Source organism: Platichthys flesus, chromosome 14 (genome assembly GCF_949316205.1).
Source record: "Platichthys flesus chromosome 14, fPlaFle2.1, whole genome shotgun sequence".
In the NCBI taxonomy this organism is placed as follows: domain Eukaryota; kingdom Metazoa; phylum Chordata; class Actinopteri; order Pleuronectiformes; family Pleuronectidae; genus Platichthys; species Platichthys flesus.
In genome coordinates, this window is record NC_084958.1 from 12,611,245 (window position 1) to 12,631,466 (window position 20,222).

At 44.0% G+C, this 20,222-nt stretch overlaps 1 protein-coding gene across 1 annotated transcript; it reads right to left on the bottom strand.

Annotated features, from left to right (window-relative positions):
- Positions 1–345: 345 nt before the first annotated feature.
- Positions 346–3,886, bottom strand: ticam1 (TIR domain containing adaptor molecule 1). Its single transcript, XM_062404305.1, has 2 exons — positions 3,641–3,886; positions 346–3,449 (listed from the first exon to the last, which is right to left on the bottom strand). The coding sequence occupies exon 2, from the start codon at positions 3,308–3,310 to the stop codon at positions 1,589–1,591; it is 1,722 nt and encodes a 573-aa protein (XP_062260289.1). The 5' UTR covers positions 3,311–3,449; positions 3,641–3,886; the 3' UTR covers positions 346–1,588.
- Positions 3,887–20,222: the final 16,336 nt, after the last annotated feature.

A 20,222-nucleotide genomic window follows, 5' to 3' on the forward strand; every position in this document is an offset into this window, starting at 1 on the left:
CCCACCCCTATCCCAATGTTACAATCCCAATCTACACAATCATTTGACTCATGGAAGACATTTTTTATAGTGGCGTCCTTGTTTGTAGTGAGAATGCAGCACCTAAAATGTTAGTACCACAGTGATCAGATTATATGCAACTGGAAACATATCTGTCCTTGACCAGCTTGACCTCAGCTGAACCCTTTAAACTAGATCGGCACTCAGTAGAGCACATACCTCCGCCATAGTTCATCAGTCCCCTTATGAAACTAAATTCAATTTCACTAGAAATGGATTTTTATTTGGATCTGCACCAAATTTATTTGGATTGCACACACTCACAAATATCAGTAAATATGTTTTTCATCAAGATCCATTAATCTTTTATTGAGAAATCAACAAACATACAAAAAAAACTTATTTCGCTTTGTTAATGAAAGTGGAAAAAAAAAGAAACCATTTGCCCCCACAGCAAGTCATGGGAATCGATTCAGCAGCTTTAGTGTAAACCTGCTAACAAACAAACAAACACAAAAGAAAACATAACCTATTGGTGGAAGAAATAAAGTAAATTTTACTTTAAATGATTGCTGATCTAAACCAGTGTTTGATGGAATATATTAATTTTATTCAAAATGAAATATTTTCCAGCTTGTACCAATGCAGAGAAGGATTTAGATATTTTTCCACCAATGAATGAAGCCCAGATTAGCAGTGACTGTATTTGAAGGAGAACAACAACACATATACATGGGTCAACACGTACATCCCATCAGCAGCCGTATGGAACATTTAGAACCTTCAGATATCACTCACACAGAGTAGACAAAAAATGCATTTATAAAGCATCTTTCAAAGTCAGTTAAAAGTGCAAAAGAAAGCTGATAAACACAGTAAAACAAGAGATGATTCAGAAGAGGGTAATATAGGCCGTGGTCGTGCATGATCCTGAGCGGATTGGTAAAGTCTTACAAATCATTAAAACGATTTTGTGACAACCTGCTGCCTGCTCCCCTGCAACTACAACAATAAAAGTGTTGCCACACAAGAAATAGTGCAAATGAGATGATATCAAAATCAAGATCAATGACGCATATTTTGAAATTGCTCCAAAAGATAAATCTGTTAAATCCGGACAGTTTTTGTTGAAATATTTCGTCATACAACATACGGAACGTTTTAAAATTCAGATATTCTTCAATGTCTTGTAGCTCTTTGTCAACAGAGCAGTGATGCTGTTGGATGACACTTCACTTATGAAGGGTGATAAGGAGCCACGAGGAAAGTGTAACAACACTGAACCCTAGTGTCTGCATTGAGTCCATACAGCTCAGGAGGTCAGGAAGTGCATGTCACATATTGTTCAATAGATGGCGTTCCTGAGCTAAACATTCATCTAAAAAGGTCTCAGTGTACCATATCTTAGCAGTGGGTGAAACAAACAGCTCAAAGTACAATAAAACAATCTACAGTGAATAGCTCATAGTGTTTGTTGTAGCTCAAATATTTTTTAATTTAGAAAATGTTATGAATTAGTTAATTTTCCAGACACAAATAGACTGAATATCTGGGTTTGTTGTGTTTTTAAGTATGTTCCTATGTGAGTTTATTGCTTCTTCTCAGAAGAAATTGTATCATCTTTGTCTGCATCTCCACAGTGATCCACAGTCATTTGGGAGTCATTTCCGATCACTATATATTGAGCATGCTCAATATGGATGTTTGGATGCTGTTGGCACCGAGCGCTGCAGTCGCCCCCTTCCTGTAAACTGGAACCAAGAATGAGCTTTTGTGTCATTAAAAGATTCATGTTGTCTCGCTCCAGTGCCTGTGATTCTTTACACTGTTGGATCAGCTTCATTTGATACTGACTTAGTCGCCTTAGTTCCTCCTGTTTCTCCGTCTGACTTTTCATTTTCTGCCCCTCTTCCCAGACTCTCTTTTGTCTGTTAATGTTTGCTCGAGACAACGATCGCTTCACCTTTCGGTCAAAGCTGCTGTTCTCCACTAGCGGAACTATTGTGTTGAGAACCATGGGCATGCTATTTTTCGGCAGGCTGTTCTCCCGTGGCAGCAGAGGGATAACCGTGTTGTGCTTGTATTTGTTGTTGATGGAGTTGATCAGGGCAGTGTCTGTCTCCGTCTGCAACATGCGAGTGTTGAAGTTGCGGGTGAGAAGCAGCAGGGTGAAGGCTGAGTTGTTGATAGCGTCCTCCACGCACCTCAGGGTGCTCTTTCCAGGGATGGCAAACTCGGAGAAAGTCACACCTTCACAGCCAGTGACCGCCTCCATTCTTTCCCTCATGCTCTCGGCCAGGTCTATGTCCTCTGGGGAATGCAGGATTACAAATGCATAAAAAATAGCCTCCTCCTCTTCTGCAGCTTCACTTTCATGCATGTCGTCTCGAACAGGTACCTTGGGGACACACGTGTTTGCTGCAGTAGGTAGTTCACAGTTTGGTAGGCTGCTTGGTTTGGTGGTTTGAGTTGGAGTGAAAATCTGAATGTCCGACTTACTGCACAGTGCTGAGGGTAGTGTGTGCATCTTTGAGTCTTTCTTTGTTTCAAGCGGAGCTGGTTCATTGGATTTAGGCTCCTCAGATGTGTTCAGTTGGGGTTGATCGATTGCTTCTGGGGATATTTTGTCCACTTCGAACAGGGCTGTTGGGGGGATACTAATTTCTAGATGACTAGGGTATGAGGGCACTGAGGGGCTCGCCTCCAGGGGGCTGGCAAGGCTGTAACCTCTCTCTGACCGATTTGTAATTTGTAAGGTTTCATCCAGGCTTCTCTGAGGATCAGGCCCTGACGGGAGGTCTCTTGAGGAGCACATCCACTCTTCAAACTGAGGCCCACAGACATTTCTAGCTTCCTCTCTGAGTGGGTCATATTCCAGATCCTCACAACTGCTTGTCTTTTGGCCGTCAACAGAAACGGCTCTCTGATAGGCCAGATTCCTCAGGTTCTGATCGCAAAGACTCCTTTCCGACAAAACCTTAAAAATTCGAGCCAACACGGCCAAAGATTCTCCTGTAAACTCTTGTAAATCGCCACAGTGATCCCTAAAATCTTCTAATTTACCTCCACTCATTCTCCACCTTTCGCCCAGATGTTTGGCGAGGCCATTGTCCTTCAGCATCTCGAGTTTGTTCAGGACGCGCTCCTCTCTCTGGAGGATGATCAGACACAAGACGTGTATGACATCATCCTCAGGAGACTCACCCAGCTGAAAAGTCAAGCTCACCAGCCGCTCCGAAGGCGCTTTAAGTAATATGTCAAAGACGTCCCGCACTCCCGTCCCCTGTCTTTCTTGTTCTTCCTGATTCATTTTCAGTTGGTCTTGCTACTCCACCTCCAGACGTTAACAGGACGTGGCTGGGTCACAGGGGATTCTCCAACTTCGGCTATTGTCTCTCATTGTTTCAGACATGTTGGAGAGGTGCAAGAGTTTGAGGCCATTCCTGCATCTTTAAAGATATGAAAACAACAAGACTTCAGAAATGGTACAGTCTTAACAGGAATGTTTGCTTTAAATTACATAACGCTTACGAGTGAGTTTGTAAAAGTAGGTCAAATGAAATTTTATAAATGAACATGTGTTTTATTGCTTCATTTCGACCTGATACAGCAATTTAAAGAGAATCGGACAGTTGCTCACCGGCGTGGAGTTCCAGGTGCCAAAAACAATGAACTTTGAGTTTGCTGCCGGCTTGAATAAGGAAGTCACTTAGAGAATCTCTATTCCAGCTGAGTTCAACCGAGAGATTTTTTCTGTCAACAGGAAGCTCTGGGTCCACGCCTGAGATCCAGCTGCCTCGACCCCACTTTGTTCTGTTAGTCTTGTCCAACTTTTGCAGTCCAGTTGATCAGAGGAAGTACCTGTGGCAGTTCAGGCCTCTGTCTCTGAAGCACGCTAGAACACAATGATGATGTCACAGCTTGTAAAGTATGGGTCCTCATGAGGATCAAAAGACAAAACCAGGAAGAGGAATGAATATGTGAAAAAAGGCACAGTTCTCCACTTAACCAATGGCAGAGGTGGAGGAAGAACTCAAACATTTAGTATATAGATAGATAGATAGATAGATAGATAGATAGATAGATAGATAGATAGACCATCTCTGCCTTATACAAACATGCAGAGCCATGAGTTGTACTTTGTCAAGCTGATTCAACTTTTACGTGTCCCAATCTCTTATAACAATCTACTGAGAAATAAAGAGTTTGTGATTAGTGTGGAAGTCTCTCAGCTCGCCGTGCACAATAGGCGCCGAAGAGAGAGAGGAATTCTGGCTTTTCCCCCTCTCTGCTGAGAGGCAAGTGTATTTTTATCCGCGGAGGAAACCTCTAACCCTGTATTTACCAGGGGTGGGGTCACACCAGGCAGAGTGCAAGCCAAGATCATATCCTTCAGTGCAGGGGCAGACAGAGAGCCTCACTCTACGAAATGCTGAGAGCAGTGCGATATGTTTAATGTATGACCACTTCTAAGAGATTAGAGTAACTCTATAGGAAGCTTGGTTTCTGTGTCGCCTAAAAAATAGGACTATTGTGAGACTGGTATGTATGTTTCTTTTACCAAATAAAGTGTCACCATTCAGCTGAGTTGTAAAGCACATGCCACAGAGGCCATGGCTCTGTTGTTTTAAGCATAAGCCCATTCATGGCCGACAGCCGAGCGCACCAAGCCAACTGTTGGGCCTGTATATGAAAATCATTAGAGGGCACGGAGAGGGTCAGGAAAGGGGGAGGGCAGTTTTCTTTTTGCTAAAGAGAAGATAAATGACATTTTCTGGGAGAGCAGGGGGAATTGTTTGGTTAGGTCTAAATAATATATTCATAAAAATAGATACTTTCTGACCAGAGATTGGGTTCAACAGTATTTAATATATCCGCTCCCAAATGTACTGGCTAAATCCATTTGAATAAGTTTGGGTTATTTCCTAGTTTAAATATTATTGTTTTTTATTTTACTCATTATCAGCAACGTTCAAGTGGCTTTCACCATTATCTCACTGCTTTGTGATAATCATTTACCCAGTTCTGATATTTTTCCTTTTTCTGCAAGGGACAGGGCGTGCTTCTCTTTGCGGGATGCAGAGCTGCACAAGAAAAAGAAAAGCCATTGCAAATAAAATGTGTTATTTCAACATGATGGACGATAGATAAATATTTAAGTGAGGGAGTTTTAGCTTTTGGTAATATTTACAATGTGTGTATTGGCTATTTTACCAGTACAAACATTCCAATACATCAATTTCATACTGATCAACATTATCTTTGAGATGCTGTTGATGAGGGGTGTTCTGGTTGAAATGCATATACACTTTATAAACTCTCTCACCCCGTGTATGCCCTTGTATACCTCCCCTTCCCCAACACACACTCATCCGAGCAGGCGAAGGCAAGTGACACACACATCCCCTCAGCCTTTAGGATCATCCTGAGTCAGTTATGTAACATACCGCCAAACGTCCATCTCTATTGAGGTCAGTTCTTTTAACGAGACACGCGCTCTCCTAGCAGCTGGGTTAGTCAGCCTGGCGGTAAATTTGCCTTCACCTTCGGGCAAAGATATGTAGTAACAGGCTGTGTCAGTTCTGCAGATCGTGGCATCCCACAGCTTCAGTCATGGTGTTTGGAGAGAAATGCACTCTTGTATTTTTGCGGTTTAACTATTGCGCTGTTTCAACATAAAAACATGCAACTCTAGCCTTGTATGGTTTGTAAAGATTAAGTAAAATGCACAGATGCGTGTGTGTGTCTCTGTGTGTGTGTCTGTGTGTGTGTGTCCGTGGTTTCTGGCCGTGGGAGAGAGCCCTGAGGGAGACACAGAGGGGTCACATATAAGAGGCTTTAGGGCAGAGAAGTGAAAAGGAGGCCCTTTCTTGGACAGAGACTACGGATTAGGATGAAAGACATATGAGTGGGGGATGCTCTCTCTTTTTTATCTGTCTCACCCGCTCGCCGCATTGCTTTCTCACATTCTGTATCATGTCTATTCAGAATGAGCAACATATAAAGAGGGACGACACAAAGACAGACACAGACGCACATACAAAGAAAGGGAGCTAGATAAGAAAGTGAGATAGTGGCAGAGCAAAAGACGACCCGAGACCTTGACAGATCGATAGGCTCTTTAGAATTCAGTTTGTGAGAGGCCGAGAGAGGCCACGCAGCACGCTGCTCCTTTCCCAGCCACTTGATTCGTCACACATGCTAAGAGAATTTAACACACTTGCTTCTGGCAGGAAAATAAATGCTCCACACACATGTACATGTGAAGGCATACAGACATGCAAGACCATGCACTCATTCAGTTGGCAGTCCACGCCCATGGTTTCGCCTCTATTGAAGCACTGAATGAAACACCTGCGCTGCAGCCACTACGGCACTTTGCAGAAAGGTTTAGCATTTTCTTGTATCCTCTACAGCAATGCTGATGAAACAGCATATTATAGAGACCTAAAATACTGTGCAACACTACACTTTGTTCAGAGAAGATGGAGATAATGTATGGATGGTTGCAGCTTTAGGTAGCCTATATGCGTTCAGACACACTCTGCCCATATGCGTGTGCTGTTTATATAAGCAGAGATAACCCTGGCCCTCACACACTGGGGCTAGTTTGTGTTGTTGACAAAGCGAGCAAACAGATCTGAGTTAATGTGACACTTAACTAGCATTAATTCAGGAGCAAAGGTAAATGAAGCGGGCCTGCGGACACAACAGGGGAGGGCAGTGGGGATGGGAAGACGTGTGTACTGTACCACACTGGACTATGCTTGGGTGAGCATGTAGGCCATGCCAACAACAATGCATAATACAGCCTCTGGTGATGGGGGGATGGATACACACACACACAACACCACCACTTCACCCCACACATACACGCACGCCCACAGACATACACTTGCATAAACACACGCAAACTCACACGCATGCATAGACATTGACGGTTATGGGGCATGGAGCAGTTTATGCTCATATCAAGAGAAAGTCTTTGATCAGTGTGACAGGAAGGGCACTCGCCCCAAAGGAATTAGCTAACTCTTGCTTCGCAAAAAGCACATCGGCAATAAATCGTGCATGTTTGCATTTGCAACAGAGGGGCGAGAATGTCTGATATTTAGCTTCATTAATATGCTAACAGTATGAATACGATTTGTTCCAGTTCAATGTCCAGAATAGCATGTCCAGAGTGGCATGATAATCATAAAAAGTGGAATGTGCAGAAAATCCAGATTGCATATATAATCCCCTCAGTTTAATAGGTTGTTAATCTGCACAAGTAATTTACATACGGCTTTTAAATTAGCAAACCCACCAGTTCTAGTTCTCCTTTAAATTATACAGTTTCTTACATATTGAGGACTTTGAAACAGATTTAAGCTTTTTAAGTTATAGCACATAAACAGTCTTTCACTGATACCTTTTAGATAAATGGATGAAATTGCTATTTCCTAATCCATCAGCAGTTATCCTTGAAACGATTAAGGCTATAAGATAAATACATTTTCTGTGAGTTAAATCAGAAAATAATACAAATTTTATATTTTCCTGTTAAACCCTTACCCTGTTATAGCCATGCAGCAGACAGTAAGCTAAAATGTACCTTAACATAAAATGGGAGAAACAGCTAGCCTGCTAGTTGTCTGAGGAAATAGAGTTGTCAATTTAGTAATACCCCATAAAATAAATCTCTGATTGTAGTTTAATAGTTGAAATTTAATTACAAATTGTAAGTCTGGGCTAATTTTGTCTATGAGAAAGGTTGCAAAAGGTTTTTAGAAATCCTCCACACAGTCATACATATCTAAAGACTACGGAGCAGCAGAGGACAGAAGTGAAGGGGACAAGAGAGAGGAGGAAAGGAATTAAAAGCTCCAATGAAACTAAAAGAATAAATGGACCCAATCTGGCTGCACTTGGTGTTAGAATGGATGCCCATCCAGTGGCACATGCCCAATCCCCCCATGTCACTTTTGTCCGTCTCCAAACCCTGCGGATGCTTCGCTTGTATAGCAGATGCACATAACCAAAGGATGTGAGGCATGAAAGCAATGGGAAATTCATTACATATCCCTACCCCCCTCCGTTCCCCATAATCACCACAATTAGCAGACATCTGCAGTGACTCCAAAGCTGGGAGTGCATTCAGGCAATCAGGGCGGCTTCACCGACAGCAACCCCCTCTGCGATGGGCCTCATCCTGAAGGGAAGCATTCCATTAGAAACTCATTGATTAATTGAGACGGAGAATTCGCTGCTGGCATCGAGCAAGAATGAAACCCGACAGGAGGCATCGATACTGGCAGGATTGTACGCTGGGTTTGTGGAGGTGGTCCTGAGTTGACGGGACGGTGCCATACTGTTTATTGTTGTGAGATAAGGCGCTCCCACTGTGGTTCGCAATTAGCTATATGAGAACAGTTAACCACGACAGCTATATAAGGATTTTCTGACCCATCAAGTAAACAAAACCTGTGTGTGTCCAATGATTATCATAGCCACTAGCGTTTAGACGTTTCAAAGAAACAATTGGAGGTGATTGCAGTTGCCAATATCGCCCGTTCACTTTTGGAAGCAGTTCAAATCTGAAATTCCAATCACCCAAACCACTTAACCCTGTTTGCTAGACACATGCATGTAAGTTTCAGATGCTACAACCTAGAGGGAATAGTATGACACCTTGGGAAACATGTTTATTTGCTTACATTGATGAGTTCGAGATGAGAAGAGTGACATCATTCTTACGTCCGCACAGTAAATAGGAAGTAACAGACGCACAAAAGTTACCTTAGCTTAGCATGAAGCCTGCAAACGAGGGAAGTGTCTCACTGTTCTTTGATAAAAAAACGTTTCTGACTGAACGATTCTCAAAAGTGTTGAGTGGCCCATACTTTATGTACTCCATCTGTAGAGGATGGCAGCATGTTAGGCAGCTCATTACTGAAGCAGTTGGAGATGTCACTCTCACTAGGCACAGTATGGCACAGCCCAGATTTTAAGCCTCAACTTAATACGTTGTCATGGAAATCGACAGTTGCCCATCAGACACTTTCCGTTGTTGTCAAGTCCAGGGTTGGCTTGTTTCTGGATCACACACACGTATGGTTGCAGGAATATATAGCACATGGGCCTTCACATAATTTTATCTTTTCATCAATATTGAGAAATATAAACACAGTTCTGGATTTATCAGATTGATTTAAAAAAATTCTATGAATCAGTTAACTTTCAATGTACCATGTATTACTTTTTAGAGTTTATTGATAAATCATTTACTAATGCTTCACAGATCATTAACGAGCCATTGATCGGAATGGTTTTTGGGTTCCAGTTTGTAGAATTTTGCTTTGCTTTGTGTCGATTTACCCGCGGAGAAAAAAAAACCATTCACATCATTCAGGTACTCAAACAATATACTCTAAATAATCCATTACAAGTGAGAGCAAATTCAAAACTGAAAAAAAAGAATTGTGCCATGTAGCATCACTACCATACTGTGAGCATTTTACAAACACTGCCTCAGTGAATCCAGTGTAAAGTAAGTAGCCTACTTCATAGTGATGCAGTTATATGATAGTCAGCTATAAATATGATGGAATGTACTTTTAATGTTGTTATAAACCTGGAGTTATACGTATTAAACAAATACTAACAAAAAACATTTCTAGGAATCTTTTTTAATATTTTTGTCCATTTTCCGGGTAGTGTATCACAACATAAGTTGTGTATCGTTTTTATTTGCACACACATACAATATCATCAAATTCAGATAATGAAAAAACAAACATAAGAAATGCGTTAGGATTGCACAGGCTTCTACAGTGGACCTCTATTCTCTGGGGGGGGGGGGGGGGGACAATAGAAGCAATAGAAAGTAATAATAATATAAATATGAATGATAATGATAATACTAATGGGGGAAATCTACCAGAGGGATATTTCACAGCCTAGTAACTTAAGTCCTCTGACAGTTTTATTAACCATCGGAAAGATACATCTTAACGCCTCTTTATGAAAAGGACTTTATCAGGAAGTAGCTCCATTTTGTTAAACCCATAGGGAGGACCATATGACCATCCAATTAAAAGGAAACCATGAATTGCATTGAATGTGGAATTATAGGGGTTTTCACATGATAGCAGTCACACACACACCCACACGGATAGATTTGTGAAAGGGCTGTGATTGAAACTGCAGCTAAATTAAGAGGAAAGAGAGATTAGAAGCTTAAAGGAAATCAAGCCAAGGCTGGTGCTCTCAATTGGATGTTTGGAATTGGACTGAACACTGAATAAATCTAGGTGCTATACTTCTGAGCGCATCATTCCCACCAGTTATGCAAATGAGCCATCAAACTCACACAATAATCAGATGATGTGCCGCTTTGTTGGGATTCGAGTGTGCTATTTTATCGGCCTGGCTGAGACAAGAGCGGAGGGGCTTACCAAAAAAAGAGCTAATTTGTGGTCGATGGCCTCTTGACAGTCGTAAAATTGTAAAGTCACAATGAAATGGGTGTGATCCTCCACTTGGTGCTTCCTTCCTCCCAGTCCGCAGGGTCTGGGCCTGCTTAAGGCCTGTGTGGTGCAGCGCAGACGGACCCCCTTTCTGCTGTGTGCAGAAATGTGTTCAATCACCATGGCTACTGGTCAGAGAAGAGCCCCCGCTGTGGTTATTAGGATTGCTCCGTCTGCTCACACATCGGCTCATGCATGCAGGTTAACAACTCGCAGCCTGTATCGTGGCTGGGAATCATCTTATGTATGTGCATGTGTCTGCGCAGGAGGCCCGTAGGTCAAGGGTGATTTGGCATCATAATGACCCACATACAGAGGGAGTGGTGGAGTTTTTAATGCAAAGCATCATCCCTGGAAGACGCCTATAAAAATGGACCGCCACGGACCCTGCAGCCTCCCAACAGTAGCACTGATGTGAGAAGGGGAACATGAGAAAGCTTTGAGCAGTATTGATTCAGCTGAGTACTCTCTGAGCTAGTACCAGAGGATCTGAAGAGAGAATTATCCATGCACCATTTCCTCCTCTGCTCCTATGTGGAAGATTCTGCAGCTACAGCTCTCTCGTAGCCTACATACAGCAGAAACACACACACTCTCGGGATCCCACACACACACACACACACACACACATGCTCGGACGAATACACACACGCACACACGCACAGACTTTCCTGAGCAGTGATGTTGCAATAATAATGTTTGATTATTTATAGTTGACCTCTTCCATCTGGTGAGTCCCTCCTATTTTATTTTGCCAAGTTATTCTTTTAAAAAAAGGCATACATAGAACAAATGATTATACTGGTGTAAATGTAAGGGCTCTACTCTACTTTACATCATTTTTTAGTGCAGGAAATAGTCGTTATTGGGATATTACAGTGATCCCAGAGCCTATAAATTATCTGGGGTTATTATAATCATAGCCACAGACAGATTCAACATAAGTGCTCCATTTTGACTGTTGGTCCATATGAAGAGATTATTGGAAGCCATAACTGTGTAGTGGATGAATCCACCAATGAGATGTGGATTTCTCAGACACAGGGCATTGTCTGAATGTGCCGCTTTGGCCTATCCTCCTCCAACTCCCCACCCGGGTTCTCCTGAATAATGCAACAACAGGCCGCCTCCCCCCTATACCCCCGCTGGAAGGGACGTCCAATGGCAGAGGGGCGTCTCATCAAGCTATGTCCTCTGAGCCAATCCCAGTCCTCCCGGTGATCCCTGTAAACCGGATGCCCTCCCTCCTGCCGTCTCGAACGGACGTAATCTGTGGATCGGGTGGGCACTCGTTCGCAGTCGGTGTGGAGTTGCAGTCGGATGGAGGTGTTGAGAGTGGAAACAGCGTCTGTGGCAGAGCCGACGAGACGGCACCGGTGAATCGTGCAGTTTCACAGGGAACAATTTGTGAGTATTCATCATGTCAAATGCAAAAAAAAAGAACAAAAAAAAACTACGAACTAAAGTAGAGAGGCAGTATTTTTCTGTTCGATCCTGAAGAATATGTGCAAACTGCCGCTTTAATTTGATCAAAGGCAAAAACCATGCCTCTTTGATATATCCATCTATTTTAAGAGAGCATGGTTATTCTGCTGAAACTGTGGAGGGGATGAACGTGACACTCTGTGATAATATGTGATGGGGTCGGGGCTGGCGCTCGGCACTGATCGGGCGGCTGACACGTCTCTAAATTCAGCTCGTGTGAATCTGTCCTGCATGCCAGCGGATGATAAACGCGATAGTTTCGTAAGGACATCCGCCCGACTCGACTCGAGGCGAAGCGTGTCTCTCGCGCGCGTATGTGCGAGACGAATCCTTTTTTACGCACACTTCAACTTTTAAACCGCATGTGCCGGACGCATCGATGGTACACGGTGTACTGGCGGGGAGGGGGGAGAGGGGGGGCTGTTTGCGTTGCTTTAGAAAGTTTTACCGACGTGTGCGTAAAGCAGCCGGTGGCAGCCCCGCCGGGATCATGGCCGCGGTCCACTCACCAATATAACTTTGATTCATTTCACTCATCAGTCTCCTGCTCCTGTTGGGCCTGGGAGTCGGTGCGCGCTGATAAATGGTGGCTATTATTTTTCAGCAGAACAATGCGCCCCGGCTTTGTGAGGACCATCTGTCATTGTATCGACATTACAGCGGCAGCCCCCTCCTGCCTGCTCCCTCCTCCTCATCCTCCTCCTCCTCAAAAGAAAAAAAGGAGTCCCGAGTGACACACCTGAGGAGCAGTAAACAGTCGGCTATCATTTCGGAGCCACCACCCGTCTCTCTGCGAGCCGTGACTCCCGGTGTGATGATCCCTCACTGTGGACGGGTGCGTAAACGTGGCCACTGCACAAATAAAGACTAGACACCGGATCAGACTGGTGCGGCTGAAATGTGTCATGTTCAAGTGCTGTGCCTCCGTGTCCATGTGATGTTGTAACGTGTGTTTTTTAAAACGCAGAGAGAAATGGCACCAGTGCGCAAACTGCACGCACATGGATTCGCGCACATATTCATGGAAAACTGTCTTTGCGCATCTGAGTTACTCCCAGTATTCGGGCCTGTAGCACATGGCAAAAAAAAAAAAAATCTCAGCCAGACTGCCATTTTCAGGGTGGGCACTTTTGAGCTGATGCACACTGACCGAATGAACGCACTTTATCATGAGCTTCACACACTCAACTCTCTGGCCTCGGTGGCCATACGTGGCACCTCATTCCTGACCCTGCAGGTCGTTTTAATGCAGCTGAGAAAGGATTTTATTTTTTAAAGAGACTTCGGAAACTGCGTGCTTAGTCCCTCAGCTTGCAGTGCCAAGCACTAATATGCCTTAAGGTTAATGAGGCACTCTCCATAAATTCTTCTGCCATCTGGATATCGTAGGTCTAGACGCTTAGTGCAGCACTACATTTAATGGCTATGGATTGAACACACTGTGCTTTAATGAAAAAAGATGAATTTACCGAATGCTGACAGTTGTGTTAGTAACTGGAGTTCAATCTCTTTTTATGTAAAAATCTTTCGAGAGTTATCTCGATGTATAGCTGTGTGCATGGTGGCTGAACGATACTGATGGGTGCTGATGTGATCAGCTGTGATAGCCTCTCTTCCGTCCCTCTCAGGGCCAAGTTGCACATAATTCACTTTGGCTTTGTCCCTCACGAGGAGCAGAGGCAGCGCTCGCCCTCTTCACAGCAGCAAAGAGCGGCGAATGTTCAAGTGCATATCTGTTTAATTCAGTTTCGAGTAGCTCCCAGAGAGTTATCAGGGCGGGGATTGAGTGAGTGGAGCAAAAGCCACTGTCTTCCTGCCATCACGATAATGTGGGCAGAGGGGTGGTTGGATGCTGGCTTATCTCATCTCCTGCTGAAGCTATGATCATCATTCCTGCGTAGCTCATTATCACATGTGGATGGGTTTCATCGGCTTGCACCCTGCAATTACGCCGGGAAGCAACCTGCCATCCCAGCATAGAGGCTCTCAACCGCGTGATCGCAGTTGTTCCTCCACAGTCTCACAGCATCTCTCAATTCCAATGAAAAAGTAATGTTTCTGTAGTTTTGTCTTTTCTGTTAGGCAGTGAGAATGCAACACTGCTAGCATCGGGGAGTCCCAGCTCGCCACCACATGACTCCCAGCAGTCCTGTCCCTGCAACCATTAAAGCACTGAACACACAGATCCGGAGGAAGAAAAGAGCTTCTGCACTCACTTCCCCCTGATTCTCTTCATTCATCCTAATACACTGTGGAAAGTAATTTTATTACTTATTTTTTAGCCATCTGTAAAACATAAAAAAAAGCGTAGATCCTCAGTGGATCATGAACTAAAGTTATAAGAGAAAAGTTGGGTCTAATATTTGTTTCTTTTTCACACATTAATGTTAAATCTCACAGCAGCTGATCAGCAGATACTTGGTTCATGTTCGTGTGTTTCAGGTAAATTAAGTCACGGGTCGAGTTCAGCAACAACCTGTGTCCATATGTGTGTGCTTGTGCTACTCTGTGTGCACCGCTGCGGTTTTGGGTTAAATGGAAAGGTTAGGTAATGGAGACCCCTGCCCCCCGCCTCAGGCATCGCGACATACATATCTATATGAGTGGATGACCTCTGACCTCTTGTCTAGCCAAGGGCTCAGGTCCGCTTGGGTCAAGCCAGGCGGCTTTCAAGAGCCCACTGGACTGTTCACGAGCACATGGCATTCGAACTCTTTCCACTTAAGGGCCAAACGTGCTCTTTTTGGTTAATTAAGAAACTCTTGAGTGTGTGTGTGTGTGTGTGTGTTACAGATAAAAGTGGGGATTAGAGAACAGTGATTAAGAGGTGAGGGAAACTTGTTAAAACCTGTTAGACTCCTAACAGCTACTCTCTGAAATATTCTGATTTCAGCCATGATGAAGTCGGACACTTTTCTGATGAATCAAAGGCTCCTTTGACTCTTACATTCAGAGACCTCCGCAGATCCCCGATGTGAGAGAGAACAGATTTGACTTGTCGAACCCAGACCTGGCCATCAGACTTCCCTCTCGGCCCATGGGATGGTGCGGCCGCTTCTATCGTGACGCATTGGGAGCTGTAAGACAAAAAAAACATTTCATTTGTCCTGATCTTGTCACAGCTGAGAAAAACAGCCTGTCTCAATTCTGTCGCAACATGCTCGCCATTGTATCGCCGAGATACAATACACGGCAAGAAAGTCCCCATGGAGATTTTGGAATCTTTCCCATTGTTCCTAAAGGAAAGGGGGCTTTCATATGGAACAGGGGAATGCCAGGAAATGACAGGCATTCTTTGTGGACTGTTTGAAAATAAACTTGTGGGTCCTCGCCTCTGTCTCGACAGCTAAGCAAAAACTAGACATAAGAAGAGAGGATTATGGTCTTAACAATCCCACAATGGCGTTTCTTACGTTGCCTGCTGCAATTTGTCCCGAAAGTATATTTTCTTTTTTAAGTGTACTGGAGACATTCCATCTGAGTTTCAGCTCAAGAGCTTTTGTCGAGGTGCCTTTTCACTCTTTTTATTCGCAGTTGCTTGAATGGATGCATTCGTATTTTTCCACCTTATTTGTCCTTATTTTGCCTTATCTCTCCCCCCCCCCCCCCCACCCGCTTTAAACAAAACCCAGCAGTTTGAGCTCGTCTTTATGAAGTGTGACAGCGAGGTCTGGTTGCCGAGGCAGTCTGCGCGGACTGGAACGTATAAGCTTTACATCCAGCCAGCTGCGGTCGGGTTCGGGGAGGACTTAAACTCGCTTCACCCCCTATACAATGACTCGTATACAGGAGCGGCCTTCATTCTGCTGAGCTGGCAGGGAAAGTTCAGAGCTGAGAGGAGGAGGAAAAAGAAGGAGAAAAAAAATAAAAAAGACCAACCTCCCTTAACCTCAGGGTTTTTAAGTGGACACATACAGTCACTAGCCTTTAATAAGAGAAATAACAGGAGCATTGACTCAAAGAAAAGCAGCTGATCATGATGTAAGTTTGTATAATCATAAAGAACATGTTGTGTAATCCGGCACCAGGTGTTCATATTCCTCCACTGCTCCCTCATCTTTTACTTTTTGAGAATTAATAACAGGTTTTATGTAACAGGAACACCTCAGCCCCCCTACTCTCCTCCTCCTCCTCTTGCTTTTGTCTTCCCACCAGGCCAGTGGTAGTTCCCAGGTATTTGACCAGTGTAGCGTAGCCGGGATGATGGTTGTTGCATCCCCCCGGTGAGACAAAGGCAGCGTGCTTGAAGGAGAGGGATGAAAGGGAACGGGGTTGTGCAGCCACTCCTTTTTACAAGGGGAATCCTCCTAAGTGAGGTTGTAGAGCAAATAACCACCTTTTTTTTAAGCAAGTGCCGAGACTGTGAGAGTCCGGTTTTCTTGTAGTAGGAGGAGCAGGGTGTGTGTCGGGTGTGCATGCTGAGAGGAAAGGCTGTTCTTTACTTCTACACTGAACATCTTCAGACTTCCTCTTCCTTCCTCATGCTCAGTTGCAGCTGGCAGATGGGGGTCTCTCATGCCAAAGATGTTTCCTGTGTTAAGGTTGTTTTTGTCGTGGTTTCAACTGTAAAGAGAAGGTTGGAGTGGAAAAAATAGGACATTTTAATGACGTAGATGATACTGTATCAGTCCAGAAGCATTACATTTCATTAAATATATGTCTTTAGAATTTATGTTTTTATGTTTCTTCACGTCTGATAAAATTAAAATACTACACATGTGTAAACTGATAAAAACCTAAATAGTTATACATAATATATTAATTTAGTTACGGTTTTAATGGGAAACAGCATTTCAGAAGAATGGTCCCTTGTATTGTTAAAAGTTAAGATGTGTTATTTTGTTGCCATAGTGTTTGACTACCAAATACAATTTGCACCACATTTTATGAGCTTATTTAGAATTTTACTGGTTAAACAAATCATTTAAAAATATTTTCTGTTTGTATACTACACCATGAAAATGTAGATTCTTAGTGCCAGATAATCAATCCATTCACATGCTGGTTAATCCAAAAAATTTAGCACACTATTTATTGCAATGCTTGCATGTATAATTATACTTATATTCAACTGTGTTCTAACGCAGTGGCGCTCGGACCATAGCCTCACCAACTCGGCTGGTAGTCAGGGGGAGGGAGCGGAACCTGCAGGACTCTTTTCATGGCTCCAGAGACAACCTGTTCTCAGGCACTTTTCTGGCACGTTTTTATGACATCATAAATCCCTCCATTTCCTCTTACCCGCCCTAGGTGGGTATAAAGGACATACCTGGCCAGTAATTGTCTGTCTGGGCCTCTCGTCTGTCAGTCTCCCTCTACTGCTGGTGACTCCCTCTAGAGCCAGACTCTCAGGCTGCCTGAAGATGCACGCGTCTCTCAGATCTGGACATTGGACCAACAAAAACAGTGATTTATTTGACGAGTGATGGGGTGAAGCAGTTTTTTTTCTTTCTGGTGTGTGGTTTTTCTTAGATGTCTCTTACTGCATCTTAGGTCAGCGAGGAGCGTCGGCCCGGCACTCACGCTAAGATGCTGAATGCACTTCAGGCCGACAACAACAGCCCCACTCTCAGACCTGTGGATACCTTTTGTTAGCTGAACTCTGAGGATAAGGAGCAGAGGAGAAAGGGGTTAGGGAGGTGAAAGAGGACGTTTTCTTTAAGGTGGGAGGGCAAAGGAGAAGCCCCTCAGGAACTTTCAGTGTTCGCATTCATCTGATGCTCCGCTTGGGCTCCTCAGGGAGGCTGGAACAATACTCGCACCAGCACGACAACATTCCTCTGGGTTAAAAAGGTCAGGGGTCACCTGACAACCCCACCCAGCCAATCAGTCCCAAAGCACTAGCTTGGTGCATTTGTTTTCAGTTTATGTCTTCACACTTGTTGAACAGACTCTGCACCTTGTGTCCCATTGTGCCCTTTGCTCTCAGACCAAAGTGGCACAAAGCTCTTTTATTCTAAGTCACAGGCATCAGAAGCTTAAATGAACAGGGCATTGAGTGTGTTTAGGAGGACGGGGATCTCGCTCAAGAGAAAGAGAGAAGAGGTACATAAAAAGAGGAGGTGCATTAAATTCACCAAACGCGGAGAAGAAGTACAAATTAAGCCAGAGTCTATTTTTATGTCTGGAGCCTATGGCACATACAGTATCACCGCCAGATGTTTAGAAACCTAACATCTAGATATGCTCGGAAAATAGAACCACCAGAAGCAGCCAAACTATAATTATTGTCCGTGTTTTGACTTCATTTAAAAGCCCACTGTATATGATCAACCCACAGTGGTCAAATATTAGACAAACGAAGGCGCTGCAGATCGTCAAAGTCATATTTGTCCTCTCTTGTGAATAAGTTTGTGTGTTTGTTTTGGGGTGTGTGTATGTGCACTACAGCACACTTCAAAAAAAGTCTAAAGCCTGCCATTAAAGTGGAGCATATGCGTGTGTAGGCATGGGATGGCATGTGGGGCCCCAGCAGGCAGACTGCAGGTCTGTTAGTCATTACCAGTGAATGTACAGTATACACTGGAGTGGACATGCAGCTACATTAAATCCTCACCCACGGCCACATCAGACCACCCCGGAGACACGCCGCTGGCACTTCCTCCGCCCACTCCCATCGTTCAAACCTCAGGGGAGAATGCGTTTCGGGATTTCCGGAGGATGCACTGGACATTAATCGTCTGGTGATTGGGAAACTTTGAAAGACAGAATCAAGTGAATTGCGTGGGGTGGTGCTTTTCCTAATGTTTCTGTTAAATCCATCTCCAGTTTTGAGTGTTTTGCCTCCAACCGCTTTGTGTTTGTCTTCCTCTCTGTAGGTGTTGGTACCGTGCCTCTTGAACTCCATGAAGATTGTTTCCATCAGGTAATTTTCTCACCATCATTTAAGCACATAAAATGCTTCCTTTCTCTATTACTGACTATTCATGGCGATGCGTCACGTTCTTTTGTCCTCCTCCTCGGCGGAGCAGCATCACAGAGAGCCCACGTCTATTAACGTAAATCTGCTTACAGTAGAGGAAGGAGACATCGCTCTCTATTAGTCGGCAGTTAGAAGCCTATCTGGCTGCAGCTGTGGAGGAGCTCCAAAGACGGGGACGTTTATTGTCAGGAACAAATAGAGGCCTTTTTTTATTTTGTCTAGCAGCTGACGCCTCTCCCCACCCACTCCTCCAAAACCGCTTTTGTCGGTAATGTAGAGTGGCCTGCAAGAACAAGAGACCATGAAGAGTTTCACAGCAGAAGAGAGAGAAAAAAAAAATAGTAAAGTGCAGGGGGTTGTCGGTGACGGGCGCGGGGAGGAAAGGCCCGGCTGTTTGCCATATGGTGTAATTATCTGCCATTTCAAAAGACTATCTCCCTCCATCAATATTGTGTGTGTGTGTGTGTGTGTGTGTGTGTGTGTGTGTGTGTGTGTGTGTGTGTGTGTGTGTGTGTGTGTGTGTGTGTGTGTGTGTGTGTGTGTGTGTGTGTGTGTGTGTGTGTGTGTGTGTGTGTGTGTGTGTGTGTGTGTGTGTGTGTGTGTGTGTGTGTGTGTGTGTGTGTGTGTGTGTGTGTGTGTGTGTGTGTGTGTGTGTGTGTGTGTGTGTGTGTGTGTGATCTCTGGTTTGTACCCCGGTGTAATTTTGAAACTCTGTGGCCTGCAACACAGCCCCCCCATTTAAACTGGATTACAGTTTTTGATTTCCCCCCCTCAAATCGCAGTCCCTGTCCCCGTGATCCTGCCATCCCTCACACACAGCCAGACAAAAACGTAAGGGAAAACAAATATATATATATAGTGATAGACACACATATACACGCACAGTCCATCAACACAAAATAATATTCAGCTGTAGAGAGGGGGTCCCTCAGAGGGCGCGACATTGAACTGGGGGGGATTAACAAGAAATGGCTGGCTGTCATTGGGGTTGCCATGGCAAAGCCCCCTTTTCGCCTCTCCCTCGACCCTCTGCCTATTTTTCATTTTAGGTCTCATTGTGAGGTGTGTGTGTGTGTGTGTGTGGAGTGGGGAAAATGTAATATGGCTTATGAATTTAGTCTCTTATCTGAAGCTGCTCCGCTCCATCCTGAGAAAAAAAGAGACTTCTCGTTCACACGCTGCAGAAAAAAAGAGAAGCTCAGAAGAAATACTTCATAGTGTTTTATATTATTTACTGAGTGACTATAAATATTTTACAACATTATCAGGCATCATTTCTCCACCTACCGTCCGACATATTTCTT